Here is a 27,831-nt window from a genome sequence, read left to right as displayed (position 1 = left end):
TTGAAGAAATACGGTCCAATGATGGCATCAGCCCATCAAACTGTGACTTTTTCTGGGTGCATTGGTAGCTCTTGCAATGCTTCTGGCTGATCTTCACTCTAAAATCGACAATTCTGCTTATATACGTACACATTGAGCCAAAAATGAGCAAAAATGAGCGCGCGATGAACTTTCTTAACAGAGCACGCATTTGATAACAAAATTCAATAATTTGCAAGCGCTGTTCGTTTGTAAGACGATTTATGGTTAAATTATAGACCAAACAGAAGATGTTTGACAAAACACGAAACATGCGTAAGCTATTTAAACCAGTGTTGCCAAAAGGATAATAGCTACAAATTCACCCTTTATTATTGTATGTTCAATTAATTCTCGATAGTCCCCTCTTGTAGTATCTAAGGATCAATTTAAGTCGGTAAAATTCGATCAGTCTCTCAATATCTGTAGCATGAACAATGGATAACGTTTTCCAACAGCTCTATATTTTTCAGGATTTCTTTTTTCCAGATTTCTTGAAACTATTTGAATAATGGAATTTCTGCACTTGTAGTTATTTCCCTTAAATACTCATTTGCCTTAAATACTCATTTCAAAACCAGTTCAAAAACGTGCTGACGGCATGGGAAAAGCAAGAAGTCACGATCACATTTCTGTTCAAGAAGGACGCATGCCGAATTAATATATTGGATGCAAAAACATGTATTGGATCCACCTTGTTGCAAGATTCCAATCACCAATCTCTTGGGCTTTATCACGACCAGAAAAGTCTTCCAATTTTGGTACGGCAAAAAATTGTTCTTTATTTTTATAAGAAATAACTAAAGGTAAACGTTCTTCTTTAGATTTGCGTACATCTAATGGAAAACTTCTTTAATGGACTTTGCTCCTTCGCTTCGCATATGCCTCCGAATTCCCGGAATGTTTGATTTGCTTATGGAAAAATCGTCACAATATGTCCAAGTGCCTTGATTGTTGCTTCAATAATAAAAACTGAATTTCTCATACTTATCAGGGACCTATCGAATGCTAATACCAATTCTGGAGTATTATATTTCACTGCCAAGGAATGTTAATTACATTCGAATGTACTCTTTGAGTTGGAATTGAAAAATTTACTTCTAAATCCATAATCTGAGACTCAGAAGATAGAGTCTCTTGCAGTGGTTCAGTTGAAAGAATATAAAGCAATGCAGAGTATCAGAACATTGAGATGAATTATGCAACAAAGATGGTGATAAAGGAAAGTATTACAAAAGGACCACATCCACATTGCAAGGTAAGTGAAGTTTATATATAAATCATTAAACACATTGTTGATTAGATTATTATAGATTAACGAATTGATGATGACATAAGAATGATTATTTTATCTGTTTACCAAACACAAAATATTTCGTTGCTCTCTGCCCCCATTTACACTTTGCCAAATGTTTACACGTGTTATAAAATATTATCCCTTCTCCATCACAACTTAATTAATTTCCACATACATTTGTGATCGTCTTCTAATTACAAAATTTCTATTATTAACATGTTTATTTCGGAAAATTGGCAAAAAATCACGTCTGCTCCGAATTTCGATTTGCATTCTATAAATATTGGTTTCATATCTTGGTTATTATGTCGGAAATTAGTGTCTATCAACCACAAATAAAGCAAATAATCGAAAGTCTAGCAACAAAAAATAGAAGAGGTAAATGATAACAAACAATTGGGGATTTGTGAATTTGATTTATGGACTCTATCAAGAAGTATATAAGTGTATTGCATATATATATTAGGATGTACTGAAGTATATTGTCAAAATCTATCACGGTTAATAACAACAATATGAATAATCTTTATCAGAAAAAAACACTTTAAATGCATTTTTTACAATAGATCAGTACCATTAGGGGTATATTTTTTATGCTAGCACCAAGAAATTGTTTTCACTAGATCTAATACCTTAGGTGATGATTTGCAAAATTTTTATCATTGTTTTCGTGACATACTTAGACATTTTTTTTGATTGCGTCAACAATAATAATTCTATTTTATAAATAGAAATATTAATATTTAACATAAACAATATGATAAAAGTTGACGAACTAGTGAAGGTGAAGTCCATTATTGTCTAGAAGATTCCGATTTTTTTTTTATAAAGTATAAGGCCCCACACGTGACTAAGAGACTAGAGACTATGAAGGAATGGATTTAAGTAGGGTATGGTCGGGTCATAAGGAAGTTGGATAAGGTCGGGTATGTAACGGACTAGAGGGACCGTATTACAAATATCCCATTGAAGCTGTTGCGGATGACTCGAAATTGATCGTTAGATCGGTCTATATGGGGGTTATATCAAGATAAGTCCTGTATACTTAGCCCATCTTGGAACTTATAAAGGGTGTTGCAAACAAATGGTTGCATACCACTCAGAATTGACTGTTCTGCGTTGTTCGATTTGTACGATTGCGACATGTTCAGTTTTTCGGAAAAAGCGGACATGTCGGACATAAGGCCCCACACGTGACTGAGAGACTAAAGACTATGGAGGAATGGATTTAAGTAGGATAAGGTCGGGTCATAAGGAAGTTGGATAAGGTCGGGTAAGGTCGGGTAAGGAATGGACGGGAGGAACCGTATTACAAATATCCCATTGTAGCTGTTGCGGGTGACTCGAAATTTCTACCGATCGGTCTATATGGGGGCTATATCAAGATAAGTCCTGTATACTTAGCTTATCTTGGAACTTATGAAGGGTGCTACAAACAAATGGTTGTGTACCACTCAGAACTCAGACTGTTCTGCGTTTTACTAGTGGTACGATTGCAACATGTCCAATTTTTCCCAAAAAACAGGTGATCATTTCCTTGGAAGTGTTCGAGCGCGAGCAACTTTTGTTGGATTTGACTCATTTTGAAACACCCTTACAGTCGACTGCTGACCCCCTGAACACCCTTACAGTCGACTGCTGTATACTTTCGGGCTCATACACTAAATCCACGATTCATCACCTGTTACAATATCATAGACTTGTTTCGAAGCACCGCGGTCGTATTTTTAGAGCATTTCTTTCGACCAACCGACACGAGCCCCTTTTGAGCGATTGACTAATAGTGTGGGATCCAACGCGAACAATTTTTTTTGACGGTCAAATGTTCATGCAATATTGAATGTATATATAAGGGCCGAAAGGGTCTTGCAAGTGGCATATGACTGGGCTAGATCCAGGGGTGTCAATGTTAGCCCATAGAAGACTGAAATATGCCTATTCACAAGGAAGACGAAAGTGGGCTAATTTAAAACACCACGTTTCTTTAATAAGACGATTTCGATATCTGACTAGGTCAAATACTTGGTGTTGTCTTGGACAGGAAACTGTATTGGAAGTGTCACATTCAGGAGCGTACTGAGAAGGTTCATAGCTGTTTGTCACTATGTAGACGGGCCGTAGGCTCGAAATGGGGCCTGAATCTGAGGATTGTTCCCTCGCGTGATTAGATCAATACTTACTTACGCCTCAGTAGTTTGGTGGACTGCTATGGAGAAAAATGCAACATAAGGACCATATAACAGGTTCAGAGAACAGGTTCAGAGAACATGTTGTCTTGGCAAAGACGGAGCGATGAGGACCACGCCCACTAGGACACTGGAGACTATTCTAGATATCCGACCCATTGACATACAGATTAAAATGTGAGGCAGCCACAGCGGCTATGAAACTTAAGGCAATGGGAGAATGGATTGAGGACGGGAGCAGTCCATACCATCGCAGTACAATCGAGGCGACGATTGGAAACCTGGAAGAAAGGGAAGAGGTTTCCGATCGGTTACCTGAGATGAACCTTGAGGGCGACTGCAAGGCACTGCTGCCAGCGTCACAGTCTTGGATTGACGGAATCCTAGAATTGCCATCTGGAAGATCATGTTACACGGATGGATCAAAGCTAGAGGACAGAGTGGGCCTGGGGGTTTACATTGAGAACTCAGGTACTGGTGTAATGCTAACGCAAGGACATCGAGTGTGAACATCTTTACGAACATTAACATGGCCATAAGGGTAATAAAAACCAGGTCGGTAAGGTCACGTACACACTTGCAGTGTAAGAAGGAGATTAACGCCTTCTCTCAGGATGGTAAAATCCGCATCGTTTGGGTGCTGGGCGATTACAGAGTAAGGGGGAATAAAATGGCAGACGATTTGGCGGTGAAGGCCAGAGGACTTCAATAAACTTGGTTCATCCGAAGCCTTTCGAGTCGACGGGTGGGTGACGGATGCGCATGCAACCCTGTGGAACATCGAAACGGTCAGTAGGACGGTGAAAATCCTATGGGGGGATACAGATTGTGAATGAAATCCTATGGGGGGTTACATATTGTGAAATTTATAGCATAAATTTCCAGGGAATGTTCATGGAAATTTATGCTATAACTGAAAGGAAGTAAGAAAGAGTTCAGTATAGCTATTGGTATTATGACGGGACACATAGGAGTACGAGCTCACTTATGTAGGGCAGGCAGGGAAGATGATGAGACGTTGGAGCATTTTTTTTGTCATTGCCAGGCTTTCGCGTCTAACAGATAGCGGCACTTAGGTGGGGATACTGTACCAGACATGAACCAACTTAGGGGAATGGCATGGAAAACAATTAAATATTTTTTACTGACCATATTTTGTACATAACCTAGATTTTCTTTTTCGAGGTTACTATTTTTTATTTAGAGCGCACTACAAACCGATTACTGGCTTAGGTGTATGTCCGTAGTGTCATGAGCTGGATTAATATCTGCACCCTCTTTTCAACCTAACCTAATCCACATCGAAAGTTGTAAAAAAATATTCGCACGAAAATGTTCACGATTTAATCCATTTTTTTAGGCGAGATGAATCTTAAGTTACTGTAACCAACAGAAATAGCGCTCGTATGTCAAAACGTTCTGAGTACGTTTAACCTTAAAAATGTCAAGCTTTACGATAGAGCTGACAGTTGGCAGATTGCAACACAAGGGTTGTCCAATCCCGAAATATAAAAGGCAACCAGCACCAGGAGATGTCCCCTATGCATTGCGTTGGTAAATGGAAAATTAGGAGTCAGAGGGGGAAAGAGAGAGTAGTGTTTATTCACATTTGTTTTAAATTTCTGGAAGTCGTATGTAGTGGGAAAAATATTTGCCGAAAGTCGATTCCACATTCGTATTGGGAGTTATATTCCATCTAAGTTAGGCCCGATATAGGTGGTATAAATATTGAGAATATCAGAGGAAGTGAAATACTTTTCTCATCTCTTAAGAAAGCCCAAGCACTTGAATGCTCTTTCGAATCTTCGAATTTTGACCAACGGACATCACATTGTATCCTAATTCCTAGAACATCAAGAGCATATGACTGCTCAACATAAATACCGCGGAAACCAATCCCATGGCAGCAAGTGCGAACCGATTTAAACCGATCTCGCCTTAGAATTTTACAGTCCATAAGGGTGGTATTGTATGGATATGTATTGTTATGTATGACAATTCTGAAAGTTGTACACATCGTGGGATACGTACGAAAATTTAATATGAAAAATATGTTTTGGAACAAATATGCATTTCTTTCGAATTGCAAAATCTTATTTCATTAATTCATAGAGGACTGCGTTCAAATCCTTGCGTGACTATCAGAAAAATGTTCAGCGATGGTCATCCCCTTACCAATGCTGGCCTGGCTACCTTTTTGAGGCATATTTCCATTTTTTAACTGCACTACTAAGTGGTGTCGCTATGCGGCATGCCGTTCGGAATCGGCATAAATAAGGAAACCCCTTAAGCTTAAACTTTAATTGGACTGCACACGTTGATATTGGAGAAGTATCCTCTATTCTTTAATGGAATGTTCATGGAAATTTATATTATTCATCGGACATACATTTACACATGTGACTATAAAAAAGTACAATACATATGAGAATACATGCCGATTACAGTATTGTTAGAAAGTAACATCATGTACATGTGTAAATCACATGTCGTGTAATAGCAACTTAAATAGATATTTTGATATTTTATAAAGGCAATGACAAAACTAAAGGGAATGATAAAAAAAAATTATAATTTTTTTTTTCAAAATATTGTTTTTTATTTATATTAATTTTGAATAAATAACTTATTATTTAAACAGACTAAAAATAAACTCTATAAAATATTACTAATATCTATAATAAATTCAGTTCGTTTGTCCCTTCATGTTGTACAGTAATCTTTGACATTTACTTTGTTTAAATTAAAAAAGTTTATACAATAACATTCTTTTAAATGAAGATTTTCTTTGTAACTTTCAATATTGTTATTATTCTTTATTTTAAAGTTTGTCGAAAGTATCACATGCATTTTTTAAATTTTTAATAAATTTTTATAAATAAATAATACTTAAAATATTATTTTTATTTTGTTCTCATAACTTTATTTTATTATGTTTTATGTTTCTATGCAATTATTTATTTTACATTATAATCTGTTATTTATTTAGTTTTCCTATTATTTATTTATAAGTTTTACTTAAGTTTAGTTTTATTTGATTTTAAAATACATTAACTCCAGACCCTCGATTCCCTTGTCCGATGTTGATCAAAGTTCGTATAATCATATATATATATATATATATATATATATATATATATATATATATATATATATATATATATATATATATTGACGTAGTAGCATTTTTAATTTTTTTACACAAAAAGTTTTTATACCCTACACCACCACTGTGGTACAGGGTATTATAACTTCTCCTTCTTAGGGTTGCAAACAAACAACCCTAAGAAGGATAAGAGATAGACCCATCCATAAGTATACAGATTAGAATCACTTCCTAATTCGATTTAGCTATGCCCGTCCGTCTGTCTGTCCATGTATTCTTGAAATCAAGATACAGTTCGCAAGGAGAGTGATCCGTCTTCGACGGTTGGTTTTCCTGATTTTTGAAAGACAACTGGTCAAACAAATGGTTGTCTTCCAATAAATCAGGAAAACCATCCACCGAAGACGGATCACTCTTCACCACGACAATGCGAGCTCTCATACATCGGCTCAAACACCTGCATTTTTGAGCACTCAAAACATCGATTTGATGAGTCATCCGCCGTATGGTCCTGACTTGGCTCCAAATGACTTCTTTTTATTCCCGTACTTAAAATAAAATGAGACATCAACGTTTTTCGACAACTGAAGAAGCGTTTGATGCGTTCAGAATGCATGTTTTGAAGATACCTCAGTCAGAGTGGCAAAAGTGCCTCGACAATTGGTTCAAACGCATGCAAAAGTGTATAAATCTTAATGGGGAATATTTTTTGAAGAACAATAAAGCGATTTTCGATGATGAATATTTGTTTTTGTTCCCTAATACCAAAATATATAAGGCAACCCTATGACGGGAAAAAAATTGTTTAACTAATTTCATTCATTTAAAAAAAATTGTTTAACTAATTTCATTCGTCCACTTTATGCCAATCCAAACTTCATTAGTATATCTCTTTCCTAACTCGAGCTAGTATTTTTCTAAGACAGCTCTATTATTAGGTATTTTCTACACATTCATCATTAATGGGTTAAAATAAAATTTACTTTTTCTAATACAGTCGAAACCGGATAAAATTCAAAAATTTTATTTCACTTAACCGTAGTTTTCAGTTAAGCGTCGTTCGGATAAGTAAAATTAACTGCCAGTTAAGCGATATAAGCATAATTGAATGAATGTCAACATACTAATAACGTATGAAATAACCTAAGTTGAAAAAGAGCAATGTTCAGGAGAACTCTTTAAAAGTCAGAGACAATTATTTACAAAATGTCAAAATAGGTTTTTACGATTTTTTTTATGACGCGAATTTTTCTAATTGCACATAATTTCTCATAGATATAACTTTTTCATTTATGCGTTGCCAGTTTCATATAAAAACAGAATTTGGGGGGCAAAAATATTTTAATTTAAGCGGTATTTTTGGTTTAGCTATTTTTCACTTAGGCGAGTTCAGTTGCATTGAATAACACCCAAAAATGATTGGTTCTTTCCACCAAGTTTTACTTAAGCGGAATTTTTCACTAAAGCGTATTACAGTTATGCGGTTTCGTCGTATTTTGTTTTAAATTATTCACCCTTATTCCGGTTGTCGTAGTCAAATTTCGAAATTTTTACAAAATGGTATTTCCGACCCTATGAAATGGCATTTCCGACCCTATAAAAAGTATATATATTCTTGATCGTCGTAAAAATTTAAGACGGTCTAGCATGTCCGTCCGCCTGTCTGAATGTTGAAATCACGCTACAGTCTTTGAAAATAAAGATATTGAGCTGAAACTTTGCATAGAGTATTGTTTTGTCCATTGGCAGTTTAATTCCGAAGATGCGCTATATCGGACTATATCTCGATATAGCCCCCATATAGACCGAACCGCCGTTTTAAGTTCTTAGACCCATAAAAGGCGCATTTACTGTCCGATTTTGCCAAAATTTGGGACAGTGAGTTGTGTTAGGCCAGTCAACTTCCTTCTTCAATTTGGCTCAGATCGGTCCATATTTGGATATAGCTTCCATATAGACCGATCTCTCGATTTAAGGTCTTAGACGCATAAAAGCCACATTTATTATCCGATTTTGCCAAAATTTGGGACAGTGAGTTGTGTGAGGCCACTCGACACCTATCTGCAATATGGCTCAGAACCGTCCAGATTTGGATAAAGCTGCCATATAGACCGATCTCTCGATTTAAGGTGTTGGGCCTATAAAAGGCGCATTTATTGGCCGATTTCGTCGAATTTTGGGACAGTGAGTTGAGTTAGGCTCATCGACATCTTTTTGCAATTTGGCTCAGATCGATACAGATTTGGATATAGCTATCTCTCGATTTAAGGGCTTGGACCCATAAAAGACGCATTTATTGTTCTAGTTGGCTGAAATTTGGGACAGAGTGTTGTGTTAGGCCCTTCGACATCCCTCTTGATTTAAAGTCTCGGCCCCATAAAAGGCACATTTATAATCCGATTTCGCTGAAATTTAACACAGTGACTTGTGTTAGGCTTTTCGACAATATAGCTGTTATCACGTATGGTAAAATCGGCTGTCAAATTTGGCGAAAACGATCGAAATATAAGTTAATTGCACTCTTAAGTATATCATGCCTGTTTATCGAATAATTATGGAGCCTTTTTTATATAATTTTGTTATTTACCACAATATATTTCTATGATCAATCTGTCGAAGGCAAATAAGTTACAGAATACCACGAAATGTGAAATTCGCCTTCGACTGCGGTTGCTATCGATTTGCGCCTTCGACAATAGGAATAAATATTTTATATTATTTTGTTTTCATTTTAATATATTTTTTTATTGTACTTTGTTTTATTTTATTGTTTATTTGTTGGATTTTTTTATCTAGTTTGTTTTATTTTACATTTTTTTATTTTGTTTTATTTTTATTTATTTAATATTTTATTTTAATTCATTTTACTTGGTTTTATTTTATTTTTCTTTGTTTTATACTTTATTGTTTATTTTTATTCAATTTTCTTTTATATTTATTTTTGTTTTATTTTTTATTTTATTTTTATTTTGTTTTATTTCATTTTATTATATTTTATTTTTTGTTTTATTTTGTTGTTTATTTGTTGGATTTTTTTATATATAGGTTGTTTTATTTTACCTTTTTTTATTTTGTTTTATACTTTATTTTTATTTGATTTTTTTATATTTTATTTTTGTATTATTTTTTATTTATTTTATTTCATTTTATATGGACATGATTTTTTTTTAAATTTTGTTCAATCTTTAATTTTTTTAGTTATTGTTTTATATAACAATATTTCAAGATCGGCTAAGTTTGGTTTTCTTTCTAAATAACTGAAGATTTTTAAAAATAATTTTTTTTTTATGAAAGTTTCATTTTAATTATAACCACACCTAAGACAAACAAATTTTGCCTATTTCCCTTAGAAAAAGAACTCTTCATCATCATCCTCATACTTGCTTAAGGTTCTTTCAAATTTCCTAATTCGTTGATACCATTCGGGATCCTGACCACATACCTCTTCAGGGCGGCCGCCATGGTGGCGATACAGATATTCCGTTATACCATGTCCCTGTTTACCATTAACAGTGCAGGAAAAAAATTGATTGTAGACCTTGGACTCCCAGTTACCTCCTATGTAACGTATGGCACAATCTTCAACTTTAATTTGCACAAAATATTTCATTTCTGCAGTGTGCACCACAAAATTTTGATGATTTGGTGGTACACCCTTTTCACCATAGGAATACAGCTCGAAATTGCATTTGGTTATGGGCTCATACTCGCCCTGGCTTGTGCATACATAGCCCACTTTGAGGGAAGATAAAAAGAACGAAGGTTGCGAAAGATTGCCCACCACCATGGTGGTGCCATCCTCCAGAAAGAGCGAGAAATAGACGTAACGATTTATAGTGGAAAGGCAACGATCGGTGCCAAAACTATGATCACGTATGCAATTCATGTTTAGCGTAGTCCGTCCACGCTCCTCAACCATGAGGTCACCTTTTAAATTGCCCACTTGCTCATAGTGCGTGCGATTATCCAGAATTTTATCCACATTCATGCACATTATATAAAAGGCCTCGTTCCAGGCTTCTCTAGCAGTGGCATCAGCAATCAAAGAGGAGCTAAGATCGCGATTATAATCAAAATGCTTGGCCGTGGAGGTAAATTCCAAATCCAATTTCACTTGGAAGAGTTTATTTTCCGGAACTTGCTCCAGAGCTCCTTCATATTTAATGCACCAGGATTTCATGGGTTCTTTGGGATATATGTGGAGACCATTGCCTTTGAACTCGGTGTTCTCTTCCTCGCCATTGGTGGTGAAATAGAACATATCGGGCATCTTGGGAAAAGCTAAACGACCATAATCCGGCAGCCATAAAAACAAGCAGGCCTTAATAATTCCACGACGACGCCTTTCCAAGGTGACCAATAACTTTTCTCCCTTTACATTGGCTGCCATAAACGAGACTACATCATAGGATTTGGGATGTTCGGACATAACCTGAGGTCGCTCCAGGCTTGCCATTTCCTCCTCTTTTCGATGACAGAGTTTGCTACGCATATACTTCAGCACTACCAAAGCTATTCCATATTTCAAGTGATAAAATAATCCTTTGCGAGGATATATGCCGAAAATTTTTTTCGAATTCAAACGCAACAACAGTAGGATCAAAAGGAAAAATCCCACAAAGCTACCCACGGCAAGGCCCATAGAAATCACAATGTATTCCGTCATTTTACGCTCGCCGCCGCTTTGCCAATTTGCCCGCAACACGTTTAATCGCCTACAACGTCAAGACGTGACTGTCTGTGAAGGTTTTCAGCCCGAGGGATTTGCAACTGTGTTATCTGCTGGCTTTTGTCCATCATGCTTTTCCATCGATTGGTCATTCGTTTGGTCATAATCTCGCATTTCGACTGGCAAAGCAAGGGTCTCCGATTACCGCAGGTCTAGTGTTGTTGTCGTTCGCCATGATAAGATTTGTTTCTGTTTTTGTTTGGACGATTTTCATTTCACCTGCCCCTCAGATAAGATTTCTTTTTCAGCAATGTTTGGGGAGGAGGATATCACTGATGAGATAACGGTTTGCTTATCTTACTTTGGGTTTTCTCAATTGTTTTGCTTTAAATCCGAAACCTGTTAACCACATGCATAACTTTGCTTAGTTCATAAAAGATTATATAAAATCATAATGGCAACTCTGCATGGAACAACACTTCAGAGATTAGGTATTTGGGCAGATAGCATTTATGTTTATTTTTTTATCAATGACTGACTATTTTACCATTTAACAACTTGGGAAAATTGAATTAGCCAGGATTTATGGCCACCATTGAGAATCCAAATAGTTATCGGACGCCGGGTGGTTATCTGTAGTTATGACTTATGTCACACAGCTGAAAAGTTGTGGGCATTTTTTGTTAGCAAATATTTCTATTGTAACCGAGGACTTGAAACATAAGCAGTTAAGAAACCCATTTTAAAAATAAGATCGATCCCAGGAACTCGGAGTTATTACATCATTTATATTATACAAAATGTGAAGTTGGCTAAGGTTGAAAAAGAGAAGGTTGTTTTCAGAAAATATAATGCAAACTTTGATTCTAAGCAAATGTTGTCAAAATTTTATTTCTATAGAAAATTTTATCAAAATTTTATTTCTTGTAATTTTGTTGTATTGTATCGGCTATAGGTCCATTAAAACACAAATATTTAAGGTTTTTTTCTTTTATTTTTCTCCAATATTTCGGTAGACTCCGTCTACCATTTTCAAGGCTAGTTGTATTTAAATAAAAAAAACAGAAAAACACAAATTTTAGTAAAAACGAATCACACAATAAAAACAGAAAAACAATAATTTTTAAGAAACTTTAATTCCTATTACATTTAATGAGTTGTTACACGAACTATTGTCTGTTGGCAACTAAATGTTCTCTTCTGCTGTGCTTGTTGACTGTGTGGCGGTATACCTTCGCGCAGCTTTCTATATCTTTCTTGAAATTCATTCTCTCGTCAGGCGGTAAGTCGATGATATGCAACATCTCGAGAGTGAATCTTCGTCTGTAATTGTTCTCTTGAGCTAAGATGTCCACATCGTTGAGGTTTGGCTTATGACCAGTCAATGCACAGTGGGCTGCTAGTGCAGTTTTCTGCTCGATTGGTCTATTATTGGCTTTTTGGTCAGATTTATGTGCAGATAACCTAGTTTTCAATTTCGTCATGGTAGTGCCAATATATGCCATCGGGCATATATTGGACTTGTCGCCGTTACATCTAATTTTATATACCACGTTTGATTTCTCCTCATTTTTAATTTTACATTTTGTCTTGCTGAATAATTCATTCACAGTTTTGCCTGTTTTTAATGCGAGATGGTATTTGTCCTTGTCGTATAGATTTGATTTGCCAAATCTTTCGGAGAATCCTTGTATGTATGTTAGCGATTTATAAATTTTTCCTTTTGTAGGCTGCTCTCCGTCTATGATTTTTCCAAGACGTTCCTTGGCCTTGCCTAATAGTGAATTAATTGTCCAATTAGGGAAGTCGTTGGCTCTAAGAATTGCCTTTATTTTCCTCTCATTGTCAGGATGAAAGTCTGGATCACTAATGCTAAATACTCTTCTTATAAAATTCGTTGCTGTGTTTGTTATTACTCTCTTGTGGTGTTTAGAGTAAAAATTGATTAATCTTCCGGAAGCCGTCGATTTCTGATACCAATCTATTTTTAGCTGGTTGCCATGTCTATAAACTACCGAGTCCAAATAAGGTAGTTTGCCATCATATTCTTCTTCCTTCGTAAATTGGATGTAGTTGTTGAAGGAGTTCAGAGTCTTCAGCGTCTCTGCCACGTCTGATTTCTTCAAAATCGCGAAAATGTCGTCTACATATTTTGTCAATATCTTAGGTTTTCTTATTTTGTCAAATGTGTTATTGAGAAGTTCCTCCATTACGATGTCAGCAATAATGGGTGAAGCGGGTGATCCCATTGGCATTCCTCTAAGCTGTTCATACAACTTGTCATCGTATTTAAAATATCTGCTGTCCTTAATGCAGAATGTTAGAATTTCCTTGAAAATTTCCCTTGGAATATTGGTATATTTTTCAATCTCGTCCCATTTATTCTCAATTGTCTGGAGTGCTAAATTTATTGGAATACTTGGGAACAAGGACACCACGTCAAAAGATACTAAAACTTCGTCATTTTCTATGGTCATGTTCTTTATCTTAGCTTTAAAGTCCACTGCGTCTTTCACATTATATTTGGAATCCTTGGTGATATTTTTCAAAATATTCACTATGTACCTACATAGATGATATGACGGCGCGTTTATTGATGAACATATTGGTCTCAACGGTGTACCTTCTTTATGGATCTTTGGGAGTCCATATATTCGAGGGGCCAATGCGGTCTTGCTGGTCAATTTATTCTTCTCCTGGATGCTGATAAGATTCAAGTTGTGAAATTTATCCACCAATTTGTTGTTCCTTGTCTGTAGCCTAGATGTTGGGTCAATCTTTAAGCGCCTATACATACACATATCGTGTATTATTGCCTTCATTTTTTGCTCGTAGTCATCTTTGTACAAAGCCACTGTCTTTCCTCCCTTGTCTGCCGTTAAAATTAATAAATCCTCATTCTCCTTTAAATATTTTCTTGTTTGAGACACTGTGTCCACCACATATTTGTCTCTCATGCTCATCTTTGACTTTCGTAAGTGATCGTCTATCAATGTTGTAAGCTTGGTTCTTCCCATCTCCTGTTCCTCTCTATTCTCTATAGTTTGTACACACTCCTCTCCCTCTGCAATGACTTGCAAGAGTGGAAAGTTCTTGTTGGTGTGTGGGAGAGCGTGTTTCGGACCTAAAGAGAGAATCCATTGTACGTTCGTTGGTATCTCATTTCAAGAAAGATATAGAAAGCTGCGCGAAGGTATACCGCCACACAGTCAACAAGCACAGCAGAAGAGAACATTTAGTTGCCAACAGACAATAGTTCGTGTAACAACTCATTAAATGTAATAGGAATTAAAGTTTCTTAAAAATTATTGTTTTTCTGTTTTTATTGTGTGATTCGTTTTTACTAAAATTTGTGTTTTTCTGTTTTTTTATTTAAATACAACTAGCCTTGAAAATGGTAGACGGAGTCTACCGAAATATTGGAGAAAAATAAAAGAAAAAAACCTTAAATATTTGTGTTTTAATGGACCTATAGCCGATACAATACAACAAAATTACAAGAATTTTAAACCAGGTCAACAATACCCTAACAGAGTATACATCAACGGGAGGCACGCCGTAATATAAAAACAAATAAGATGACAATATACAAAAACATCAAACAAAAGTACAATGAGCACACATACAGAACGGCCCAGCAATATTCGAAACACCAAAAACAAATAGCCAAGCTCAAAACATCGGTAACATTTTTAATAAAATGTAAGAGAACAGGCATCATACCAAACTTCATAATCAATGCAACCAAACACACTAACAACATCTTCCAAACACACAAAACCAAGAAAATCCCGCCAAATATTGAGAAAACATTACACAGGTACATTCACAACTTTCACACGAAAGTATTAAAACTTCTAATACAATACAAACACAAGCAAATCCACTCTTTTAAAGAGAAAGTAGAGAATACAAAGACTAAGCTAGGAGAACTACTGACTCAAGATGATTTCCTACAATACCTCGACAGTGAGCTTACTCTCTACAAGGGCAATGTTAGCAAGAGCAAGACAACACACATAAAGAAACTACAGGCACTCACACAACGACAAGACAAGGCCCTCAACATTAGACGCAACGACGTGTGGTTTGTGAATAAAACAGAGCGAGAGATACCAACGAACGTACAATGGATTCTCTCTTTAGGTCCGAAACACGCTCTCCCACACACCAACAAGAACTTTCCACTCTTGCAAGTCATTGCAGAGGGAGAGGAGTGTGTACAAACTATAGAGAATAGAGAGGAACAGGAGATGGGAAGAACCAAGCTTACAACATTGATAGACGATCACTTACGAAAGTCAAAGATGAGCATGAGAGACAAATATGTGGTGGACACAGTGTCTCAAACAAGAAAATATTTAAAGGAGAATGAGGATTTATTAATTTTAACGGCAGACAAGGGAGGAAAGACAGTGGCTTTGTACAAAGATGACTACGAGCAAAAAATGAAGGCAATAATACACGATATGTGTATGTATAGGCGCTTAAAGATTGACCCAACATCTAGGCTACAGACAAGGAACAACAAATTGGTGGATAAACTTCACAACTTGAATCTTATCAGCATCCAGGAGAAGAATAAATTGACCAGCAAGACCGCATTGGCCCCTCGAATATATGGACTCCCAAAGATCCATAAAGAAGGTACACCGTTGAGACCAATATGTTCATCAATAAACGCGCCGTCATATCATCTATGTAGGTACATAGTGAATATTTTGAAAAATATCACCAAGGATTCCAAATATAATGTGAAAGACGCAGTGGACTTTAAAGCTAAGATAAAGAACATGACCATAGAAAATGACGAAGTTTTAGTATCTTTTGACGTGGTGTCCTTGTTCCCAAGTATTCCAATAAATTTAGCACTCCAGACAATTGAGAATAAATGGGACGAGATTGAAAAATATACCAATATTCCAAGGGAAATTTTCAAGGAAATTCTAACATTCTGCATTAAGGACAGCAGATATTTTAAATACGATGACAAGTTGTATGAACAGCTTAGAGGAATGCCAATGGGATCACCCGCTTCACCCATTATTGCTGACATCGTAATGGAGGAACTTCTCAATAACACATTTGACAAAATAAGAAAACCTAAGATATTGACAAAATATGTAGACGACATTTTCGCGATTTTGAAGAAATCAGACGTGGCAGAGACGCTGAAGACTCTGAACTCCTTCAACAACTACATCCAATTTACGAAGGAAGAAGAATATGATGGCAAACTACCTTATTTGGACTCGGTAGTTTATAGACATGGCAACCAGCTAAAAATAGATTGGTATCAGAAATCGACGGCTTCCGGAAGATTAATCAATTTTTACTCTAAACACCACAAGAGAGTAATAACAAACACAGCAACGAATTTTATAAGAAGAGTATTTAGCATTAGTGATCCAGACTTTCATCCTGACAATGAGAGGAAAATAAAGGCAATTCTTAGAGCCAACGACTTCCCTAATTGGACAATTAATTCACTATTAGGCAAGGCCAAGGAACGTCTTGGAAAAATCATAGACGGAGAGCAGCCTACAAAAGGAAAAATTTATAAATCGCTAACATACATACAAGGATTCTCCGAAAGATTTGGCAAATCAAATCTATACGACAAGGACAAATACCATCTCGCATTAAAAACAGGCAAAACTGTGAATGAATTATTCAGCAAGACAAAATGTAAAATTAAAAATGAGGAGAAATCAAACGTGGTATATAAAATTAGATGTAACGGCGACAAGTCCAATATATGCCCGATGGCATATATTGGCACTACCATGACGAAATTGAAAACTAGGTTATCTGCACATAAATCTGACCAAAAAGCCAATAATAGACCAATCGAGCAGAAAACTGCACTAGCAGCCCACTGTGCATTGACTGGTCATAAGCCAAACCTCAACGATGTGGACATCTTAGCTCAAGAGAACAATTACAGACGAAGATTCACTCTCGAGATGTTGCATATCATCGACTTACCGCCTGACGAGAGAATGAATTTCAAGAAAGATATAGAAAGCTGCGCGAAGGTATACCGCCACACAGTCAACAAGCACAGCAGAAGAGAACATTTAGTTGCCAACAGACAATAGTTCGTGTAACAACTCATTAAATGTAATAGGAATTAAAGTTTCTTAAAAATTATTGTTTTTCTGTTTTTATTGTGTGATTCGTTTTTACTAAAATTTGTGTTTTTCTGTTTTTTTATTTAAATACAACTAGCCTTGAAAATGGTAGACGGAGTCTACCGAAATATTGGAGAAAAATAAAAGAAAAAAACCTTAAATATTTGTGTTTTAATGGACCTATAGCCGATACAATACAACAAAATTACAAGAATTTTAAACCAGGTCAACAATACCCTAACAGAGAAAATTTTATTTCTATAGAAAATTTTGTCAAAATTTTATTTCTATAGAAAATTTTGTCAAAATTTTATTTCTATAGAAAATTTTGTCAAAATTTTATTTCTATAGAAAATTTTGTCAAAATTTTATTTCTATAGAAAATTTTGTCAAAATTTTATTTCTATAGAAAATTTTGTCAAAATTTTATTTTTCTATAGAAAATTTTGTCAAAATTTTATTTTTATAGAAAATTTTGTCAAAATTTTATTTTTATAGAAAATTTTGTCAAAATTTTATTTCTATAGAAAATTTGTCAAAATTTTATTTCTATAGAAAAGTTTGTCAAAATTTTATTTCTATAGAAAATTTTGTCAAAATTTTATTTCTATAGAAAATTTTGTCAAAATTTTATTTTTATAGAAAATTTTGTCGAAATTTTATTTTTATAGAAAATTTTGTCGAAATTTTATTTTTATAGAAAATTTTGTCGAAATTTTATTTTTATAGAAAATTTTGTCGAAATTTTATTTCTATAGAAAATTTTGTCAAAATTTTATTTCTATAGAAAATTTTGTCAAAATTTTATTTCTATAGAAAAGTTTGTCAAAATTTTATTTCTATAGAAAATTTTGTCAAAATTTTATTTCTATAGAAAATTTTGTCAAAATTTTATTTCTATAGAAAATTTTGTCAGAATTTTTTAAAAAGTAACCTTGAAAAATATTTATGTTTAGAAATCCGTACTACTCACAAAATCCGTAATTGTCCTCCATTTCATGCCAGTCTGGTATTGTTTCCCCGACGGTGTTGGCTAGCCGAAAAGGAAAAATGATATAGGAAATACTCCAACATCTCATCATCTTCGCTACATGTCCTAAACTTGCTTCATTTGCCGCACCTATTTTGGATAAGTGTATTCGTAGCCCTATGTGTCTCGTTATGATACCGTAACCTATGCTGATCTCCTTCTAACTTCCTTTTACTAAAAGTTCTATTATTCCCCCTTACACCGCTATGGCTCGGTTCCCAAACGCTACCATCCCCAGAGAAGGCGTCAACCTCCTGCTTGCACTCCAAGACTGTTCGTCACCTTACCGTCCTGGTTGTTATAGATCTAATGGTCAGTCGACCTATCGTCTCAGCTATCCGATCCGAAAATTCTTCCATTCCTATCGCAGCCTCGATGGTACCGCGTTGTTATGCCCTACTCTAACAATTCTGCCATCAAACTCTTCTTACTCCTCATCATGTCTGCTAAACGCAGCATAGACTAAAGCGCCCGAGTATAAGCTTCCACCGTCTCGGGTGTATAAAGTTATACCCGAGACGGTGGCTTTTTACTTTGGCAAGTGTGTAAAGGAAGAATATAATAATTCGAACGCGTGGATTATTTGGACGCAAAAAATTGAAGTGCTGAAACTAGCCCATTTTCGGTGCACTATGGTAAGCGATTGCTTCCTCATGCGCATACAAAGTTTCACTCATATATGGAAGTATTTTTTTTTTTGAGAAAACTTAAAAAAATGATCTATAAAACTAGAAAATATTTTAAGGGAACATGGGATTAATCAAAATAAATTAATAAAGTGGTAATGATATCCTATTAACATTTTTTCATTATATTGCCTAACAGCGCTGAATGACTTACACAGTAAACGCTGAAGCGATTTGCTGACAACTCCGAAAGTTTTTTACTTCGATGCAGATTCTTAAAACCTGTTTTCCCCTTTATGGGAGGTGTTAGGTTAGATTAAAGTGGCAATTTGCCATCAGACTGACTTAGACGTTTTCGTCCATTGTGATAGTACAGGAACAAGAGAAGAAAGATCCCTTCTAGTTCCTAACGTTTAACCATCCAGATCGCTTTAAAAAGCCCAAAAACTTGCGAATGTTCACATCCGCTAAATCAGACAAGTTCTCAAAGAAATGAGAACTCCTCCTGACTGACAGTGCGGGACACACACTCAGCAGGGGGTGTTACTCACCGACATCTCAGTCCTTGGATTAAACTCGTGGCATGTTTACGCTAAATACCTTTAACCATAATTGATAGTAGTTTGCCAAGCCCTCATTAAGACTTTGAAAATGCTCTCCATGTTCTCTGAAATGGGGATTTAACAAATCCGCAGGCCTCCATATTGTATCTGATATTTTTTGTAATTTTTTTTTTTTTTTAAATTTTTTTTAATTTTTATCACACTGAAAATAATTCTTCACTTCTTTTTAGTTTAGGAACTAATTTCCTTTATTGCCAAATTATCTCTTGAAGACCACTTTAAGTGGTCCATATACACTTTGCTAATATAAGAACCAGTTTTCAATAACATTTAATTTTATATGCGATTATTGGAGCATGAAGACATAACTGAACCACCCGCATCCTTTTTACGCTTCTTATCCTCTTTGGAGCCACTTTCCTCGGTAGATTTTCTCTTACAAGTCTTAAGAATCTTGGCAGAATTGGCACCACTTCTAGCTGCCGATAATGGCAAGGACTGTGTTATGGGTACCTGTGTACCACCGCGATTTGTTGCTGCCGTCAAAGAAGTGTCTGGCACATCGGCCAATTCAGTTTTTATAAAGTGTGTCACCAGCGACGGCATAGGAGCTATCATCAACAAATTGTTGTTAACAGTTGAGGAATGCTGACGATGTCCTAGGAAGCTGTTGATAACACGTTTATCAACTCCTGCCGCCACATTATTGCCATTTAAATGACCATTCAGGGTTATGGGTCTATTATTGTTATTGGGTTCATTTTCCTCTTGCTGTTGTTTATCATCCTGTTCCTTTTGCCATTCCAGCACCCGAGTCAAAAGTTTGATATATCTTATGGCTGAGCGTAGTATCTCATTTTTTGATAATTTCTTATCTGGAGGATGTGTGGGAACCAGTTTCCTTAATTCGGCAAAGGCACTGGACACATTTTGTTGACGCCATCTCTCACGGGTATTGGTAAAAACTTTACGCACCAAAGGAAATCCATTTTTATCAAAGACCTCCGTGGTGGAGGAACCCAAAGCGGCAAGTAGTGGAGGTGAAGAACCACCCATGGGTAGACAATTACGAGGAGATGATGAGGGGCGACGATGCGCCGTTGCTTTTTATAGAAAATTAAAATCAGTTTCTTTTTTATTGTTTTTTTTTAAGATCAGGAAATTACCTTCATTTTGAGAGCCATTTAATAGCACACAATTACGAAATTCTTCTTCATCTTCTTCGGTATCATTTAGAGAAAAATCCGATAATTCGCCATCAGATAAATTTTCCAATTTGGGATTTATAAAATTTTGCGATGATTGATTTGATATCAATGCTGGTGGTTTGCCACACAAAGGACGTGTTGAAGATGCATTCGAATTAATATCCACATTAGGCGATGATGGTCCATTTCTTGATTGAAGCTTAGAATTTTCCATATCCAAGGCTGTTTTGGCTTGTCTATCTTCATTTTCTGACCAAGCCATTGTTATATTCAGAAGAAAACTCTATTCACAGTTTGGTCCTTTACTGAGCTCTGTCTAATTGGAAATGTCCTGAATTGCTGCAAGCGCTTTTTATTTGTAGCAAAAAATGCTATATGTTCACGCACACACACACATTCGCTCTACCATTTTCATAGTCCTTTGCTTTTATTTGTCCGTGTTGTAGTTACTCACCCCCACCCCTCTTTCGGTTCGTGTGAATATCTCCTGTACAAGAAGGCGGTGCTTAGCATCATTTTATGACAACAATGCCAACGACAAGGCGAGTGTTTGGATGCTGATAAGGAAAACAACCCTTAACACGACAAATTGCAATGGTTTACTAGTGTGGTGGCATTAAATGGCAAGAGGAGGTGAGAAGAGATTTTTTAAAATTAAGAAAATACTTAAAATGATTAGCAAAATGCATATAGATTTTAAATTAAAAAAAAAATTATTATACAACAATTACTATTTGATTGCAGAAAAATTTGAGTTCTGACAATGCACAGTAGGATATAATAAAAAAAATTTTTAACAGAAAAAATTTATAAAATTTTATAAAACCAAACCTAAATAATTTAGGAAAAATAAAAATTAACAAGTAAAAACGCAATAAGTTCAGCCGGGTCGATTTTTGAATACCCACAACCATGGATATATTTAATAACAACTATTTGCTATTTCCATATCCACAAAAGTAGCAAATTGGATTGTATTCGGTATGAACATGGAGCGAAATCGGGAAAAAATTTAGGATTTTATGGGCGTAAGACCCTAAATCGACAGATCGATATATATGCCAGTTATATCAAAATATGATCCGATCTAGATCATATTCGGTTCGGACATCGAACGGCCTAGAGCAACTAGCTGTTTGAATTTCTGTGAAATGGGTAAATAAATACGTAGGGCCTTTAATCGGTAAATCGGTCAGCTAAATCTAAATTAAGTCCAGTGTTGACCATATGCGGTTCGGATGTGGAAGAAATTAGAAAAAATCACTGTTCAAAATTTCAGTGAAATTGACTAATAAATGCGGCTGGTATAGGCTTAAGACCCTTAATCAACAGATCGATCGATATGAACCGATATGGATCATATTCAGATCAAATATCGGCGGCCTAGTCCCCCGATTGTTCCAAATTTCGGCTGGAGATCCCAAATCGATAACGCGGTCAATATGGTAGCAAAACCAAACAAAGTCCGATTTGCACCATTCAAGAACTCTACCTGCAAATGAAAAATGCTAATTTTCCCATAAGGAACTGGAGCACTTCTCCCACATCAATCATTGCTGTCCGAATCAAGTTTAGGCTAAATGATGATAAGGGGCCTCCTTTTCATAGCCGAGTCCGACGCGTGCCGCAGAGCGACACCTCTTTGGGGAGAAGTTTTTACATGGCAAAGTACCTCACATATGTCGCCAGCATCTGGAGGGGATAACTCTACCTACGTATTGAAAAAATATGGATCTATGCTACATTTTAGCTTAATATTTAAATTTTTTGAAGTTAGAGCGTTATAACAACTGACGGATGGATTAAAAATAAGGAAATCTGGTAACTGATACAGGATATAGAAAGAACACTTTTCCCAGCTGCTGGTATCCGATGATGGTAACCATCATCGAATACCAGCATGAGTATACCACAGAACAAATCCCTGATGATTGTATAGAATGTGTACCACCTAGTCAAAACAAGGTCTGCGTAACAGTAACCCGCCTGAAAAACAATAAGGCAGCCGTAGCCGATGGGATGCCACCTGAACTGTTTAAGACCGGAGGCGGCACTCTGATAAGGCGTATGCCCCATCTCGTCTGCGGAATTTGGCAAGAAGAACGCATACCCGATGATTGGAACCTCAGTATACCCTGTCCCGTACACAAGAAAGGGGACAAGACAGTATATACCAACTACAGGGGGCTAAGTCTCCCCCATCGTATACAGATACTTACTATAGAGCGTCCAGTGTGAAAGATTAAAGTCCAAAATCAACGAAATAATTGGGCCCTTACAGTGTGGCTTTAGATCCGGTAAATCCACCATATACCAGATATTTACCCGGAAAAGACCCGAGAAGGACAAATCAACATCTAACATCTTTTCGTTGACTATAAAACCACCTTCAAGGTATTTCACGCCATATCTGGGTTTGGTATTCCTGCAAAACAGATACGACTTTGCAGAAGACGCTTGCTGTTATACGCTCCTCAGTTAAAATTGGAAGAAACTCTCCGAACCGTTCAATACCAAACGAGCTTTCAGACAAGGAGACAGCTTATGGTTTGATCTTTTTAATATCCTGCTGGAGAAGATTTTACGAGAAGCCGATGTAAATCAGAAAACAGCAGCAAGCCACATTAAAAATAAGTGCACACGATAGACATGAAGCAAATGGCACGCTAACTCTTTATACCAGCATGAGGGCTCACATTAACCGCAACTGAGGAGAAGACACACCCACACAGCTACCATTCAAATTTATGAGAGCTGAACTTAATTTGCGTGCTTTATAATGGCTTGGGCAAAGAAAACATGGAAGTAAGTCTATCACTTTTGAACAGACGGAGACAGACAGCACATACGTCACCGATAAAGGCAATTCTCATCCAAAAATAAAAAAGCAAGTGGCAAAAAACAACGGAGTATATCTATGCCACTTAACAGCACTTGATGTCTCATTCCTCTGCTTGCTTTGGCTTCATATGGCACTCATTTAAGTGGTGCTCATTTGCAAACAAAACTCGACATCCGTAGACCAAATTGAAAATCATATCCACTGAACGTTTACTAAAACGCTCGGGCATCTTTTAATATATATATATTGTCTTTGTTCTATTGTGTTTGCAGCTAACTTTGTTTTTAGGTGACATGCGTAACAGACAATTGCTTTGGCCAAAGTGGCTATTAAGTGCCAAATTTTGGGTCTCATGCAGTTTTCTGGTGTGAAAAGGCGTGGCACACTACTCACAAGAGAACATATGCTACTCGCCTATGCCGACGACATCGATATTATGGGTCGGTCACCAGAAGAAAGTGGGTTTGGCAATAAATGGACATAAGACAAAGTGGATGGATGATATCAACTCCAACAAAGCCCTATTAACCCGAGCAGATAAAGAAAATGGAGAAAGTTGGGAACGAATATAATTTAATCACCACTATAGGATAAGGTGGTCCTCATCCTATAGTGGTGATTAAAAAATTCTTTAAATGTACTGTACTATACCCGACATTACACATTGGGAAATCGAAATGAATGGATCTCTTATATTTTTGAATGCGCAATTGTTTTTAGTGATTGTGTTTAGGAAGGTTTTTAGTAATTGTGTTAAGGAAAAATATATTTAATCTAACTAATCGACTGGAGGAGGACGAGGGAGTTGCAGGCTTAAGGTAAGAGATCGATGAGTACCATGACAGGGGCACTGTGCCATATGTTTCTCCCCTAAGGAGTACATGTTTCTCCCCTCCCTTTTACTCATGATATCTTTTTATTATACTTTGCGTCACATGGTTTTCTTACATACTACAATTTTGGCTTCAGCAGTGTCGCAGTTCACAATTGATCTTGCCTACGATTCCTCGATGAAGGCTTCTGGTACCTAAGTAAAAATTTCGTAACGCTTTCCATAGAGTTGACAATATTTTGCCATTGTGTAGTAGTATTATGGTGAAGTTTTCGAGCAGTTAAGTCAATTGTGTGAAGAATCCCAACCTTTTCTCACACTAGATAACACACTGAGTTGATATTGGCATCTCAAATTGTGTTTACGTCTAACATGCGAAGATTTTTGTTTTCGAATACCCCTAGTACCATCTCATTTTCTTTTGCAAATGCGTCGCCTACTTAAGATCCTCATACTTCTAAAGCCTACCGTTGATCATAACTCGTTTTTCAATATAGTAAAATGACCACTCAGTCTTGAAGATCTCGAGCTGGCGATATTTTTTGTTGAAGTCTATTAGCCTTACTCCGTTGTCGGTTGTATATTGGGATAAGCTAACTTTTCCAACAGTCGGTCCAAAGATAATCCAGCACAACTTTAATGTTATGTGCAGAACAGTTACCTGTTTTGTCTGGTCGTTGTTGTCTTTGGTTGGGTAAGGTATGGACACAGTTACGACTTATGTCAAAGAGTTCGGATTTTTTGTGGACACAAACTAGAAACAGAGTTAACCCTACTGTTTCTTCCAGTTACCACATCAAGCTATCATTTTTCCCACCTATCTTAAAAACTCATTACAAATTCATAACCACTACACGTGATTCGTTATTCTCTATCAACAAATAATCTGTCATAATCATATTTGAATTTTTTTTTCCCCACTGAACCAAAACTTCTATTAGAACCTGCTGCTTTAATCCGCAAAATATCATAAAGCCAATGAATGCATCATAGTTCCATAATGATGTGAATGATACACACTATGGACAACACTCCAATAAAAGAACATTCTAACATTTTTGAATGCTGCAAGAACAAAATGACACGTTTTCGGTATTGTTGACATTTTGACACCCGCCGCTCTTGACTTGTGTCTGGTGTTATTTAATTGTGCCACTAATAGGATTAAATATCTCTTAGTGCTACAGCAGCAACAACAACATCATCAATATGGGAAATGTATCAAAATCAAATTAGCTACCAAATCAGTGAAAATATATCCTGAAAATCCTTCACAATGATAATAGGGGATGTTTCCAGGGCTGGCAGGGTTGCCGTGTGTTAAATAAAAAAAAACTAAATAAAATTTTGACAAAATTTTCTATAGAAATAAAATTTTGACACTGGGTGATGTAATTAATTTGGGGACACAAGTAGGCCGTCATTCCCCTAAATTTATGACATTCAGCGTGATAGGAGGAATTGCAAACCTTAACGTTAAGGTTACCACCATTTTTAGCTCATCGATAAGGGCCCTTCTTTTCCTAGACAAGTCCAACCGAATTTGTTCAAAAGGTATACACGGTTTAATAGTAAGAACTATTACCACCGCACCAAATATATGGACCGGAAAAAAAGTTCTTAACCAAAGAAAATCGTTTAATATGGCAATTTGATTTGATTTAAAAAAGACTTAAAGACTCAATGATGACTATTTAATTGGTAGTCATTTATAGACCATTTCCATATGATGATCAATGTTATATGCGCTAAGCCATTCCAAGCGAGTAGCAATAACCTAATTTTTAAAAACACCAGATCTCGGAGAGGGGTAGGGTGATTTAAGCTAAATTTTTTTTGCACACTTACAGTAACCTAAAAACAAAAATTTGGTATCAAAATCTGAGGTGTTATGCTTAGGAGGGTCGACCACCTCCAAAACCCGCTAAACGGACTTACACACCAATCACTACCATATGAGCATCAAATTAAAGGTATTTGAGATTAAAAAAATTAATGTGATATCCAATTGTGAGACTAAGTGTTTCGTGGGTCACCCCACCCTTAAAAACTCCTCAAATCGGACATATTTAACGACCATGGCAATATGGATCTTAAATAAAAGGTCTTTGGGAGTAGAACACGAAATTTACTGCCACTTTTGAGACCATGTTTCTGGGGGCCCACCACTCTCCCAAACAATACTTTTACTGACCATTGCAATGTGGACAGGAAACAGGAAAATTGGAATACATTTTCAACTGAAATGAGGCAGAAATTTCCAAATTTAGGGTACTCCTCTCCAACATAGCATTATCGGGCGCAGTGGAGCGGGTCGGCAAAAAATGAATTTGTATTTGTTTCGTCCGTATATACTCAAAAACGACTGAACTGATTACCTTGAAATTTTCACTGATTGTATTGGTTGGTCTGAAAGGAAAGATAGATCTGGCATACAAAATCAGATCGATGTATAGGGGCTCACCCCACTCCCACAATACGCCCCAAATGGGCAATCATGACTATATGGGACTCGGTTTGTTTGTTTGTTCCGTAGAAACAAAAACGGCAGAACCGATTTTCTTAAAATTTTCACAGATTTTGTAGGTTTGTTTGGAAGGAAACATAGACCATGTAATTTTCAGTTATCGGATGGGGGCGGACCCTCACCCTTACCCCAAAATCGCCACCCAAAACCAAAAGTGGGCAAATAGGCACATTATGGGTATCAAATTAAAGGTATTGGAGACTAGAAAACCAATATCGTATTAAAATATGGGTCCAATTACCCAGCGGGCCACCTCAACCTGAAAACTCCACTAAACAGATATATTCGACGTTCATGTCAATATGGGACTCGAACAAAAAGTATTCGGCAGCTCGATTACAAATATAGCATAAAAAATTAGGTACAAGCAATGGGAGATGGTCCAACCCCAAAAATGCGAGGGTTGCCTTTTATATTTCGGGATTAAAGAACACAAACAAATATTTATCATCGAAAATCGCTTTATTGTTTTTTTACGTACGGTGCCAAGTCAGGACTATACGGCGGATAAATCATCAAGTCGATGTTTTGAGTGCTCAAAAATGCAGTTGTTTGAGCCGATGTGTGAGATCTCGCACTGTCGTGGTGGAGAGTAATACGTCTTTGGCGGTTGGTTTTCCTGATTCCTTGGAAGACAACAGGCAAACAAATGGTTGTGTACCAATCAGAATTGACTGTTCTGCGTTGTTCTAGTGGTATAATTGCGACACATCCAGTTTTTCTTGCGCGAGCATCTTTGTTGAATTTGAGTCATCTTGAAACACCAATACAGTCCTCTGCTGTTTACTTTCGG

General features: G+C 36.3%; 3 protein-coding genes across 3 annotated transcripts; 1 reads left to right on the top strand and 2 right to left on the bottom strand.

Moving 5' to 3' along the window:
- Positions 1–9,525: 9,525 nt before the first annotated feature.
- LOC106093388 (uncharacterized) lies at positions 9,526–11,273 on the bottom strand. The gene has a single exon (XM_013260443.2). The coding sequence runs from the start codon at positions 11,271–11,273 to the stop codon at positions 9,954–9,956; it is 1,320 nt and encodes a 439-aa protein (XP_013115897.2). The 3' UTR covers positions 9,526–9,953.
- Positions 11,274–14,524: 3,251 nt separating this feature from the next.
- On the top strand, positions 14,525–18,744 carry LOC131996712 (uncharacterized). The gene is made up of 3 exons (XM_059366491.1): positions 14,525–14,554; positions 14,663–16,096; positions 18,622–18,744. Exons 2-3 carry the CDS (start codon positions 14,855–14,857, stop codon positions 18,742–18,744), a joined length of 1,365 nt encoding a protein of 454 aa, XP_059222474.1. The 5' UTR covers positions 14,525–14,554; positions 14,663–14,854.
- Positions 18,745–19,888: 1,144 nt separating this feature from the next.
- On the bottom strand, positions 19,889–21,528 carry LOC106093389 (uncharacterized). The gene is made up of 2 exons (XM_013260444.2): positions 20,796–21,528; positions 19,889–20,732 (listed from the first exon to the last, which is right to left on the bottom strand). Exons 1-2 carry the CDS (start codon positions 21,097–21,099, stop codon positions 19,966–19,968), a joined length of 1,071 nt encoding a protein of 356 aa, XP_013115898.2. The 5' UTR covers positions 21,100–21,528; the 3' UTR covers positions 19,889–19,965.
- Between the last annotated feature and the right edge of the window lie 6,303 nt (positions 21,529–27,831).

This window comes from Stomoxys calcitrans, chromosome 4 (genome assembly GCF_963082655.1).
Source record: "Stomoxys calcitrans chromosome 4, idStoCalc2.1, whole genome shotgun sequence".
Lineage (NCBI taxonomy): Eukaryota > Metazoa > Arthropoda > Insecta > Diptera > Muscidae > Stomoxys > Stomoxys calcitrans.
The sequence above is the reverse complement of the archived record's forward strand: the minus strand, read 5'-3'. Positions and strand labels throughout refer to the sequence as shown.

What these genes read in the sequence shown, in the direction of transcription:
- LOC106093388 (XM_013260443.2), bottom strand. Translation starts at nt 11,273, where the DNA reads ATGACGGAATACATTGTGATTTCTATGGGCCTTGCCGTGGGTAGCTTT.
- LOC131996712 (XM_059366491.1), top strand. Translation starts at nt 14,855, where the DNA reads ATGACAATATACAAAAACATCAAACAAAAGTACAATGAGCACACATAC. An exon ending in TAGAAAATGACGAAGTTTTA is followed by an intron (nt 16,097 to 18,621) that starts GTATCTTTTGAC and finishes TTTTACTAAAAG; the next exon opens with TTCTATTATTCCCCCTTACA.
- LOC106093389 (XM_013260444.2), bottom strand. Translation starts at nt 21,099, where the DNA reads ATGGCTTGGTCAGAAAATGAAGATAGACAAGCCAAAACAGCCTTGGAT. An exon ending in AAATGGCTCTCAAAATGAAG is followed by an intron (nt 20,733 to 20,795) that starts GTAATTTCCTGA and finishes TTCTATAAAAAG; the next exon opens with CAACGGCGCATCGTCGCCCC.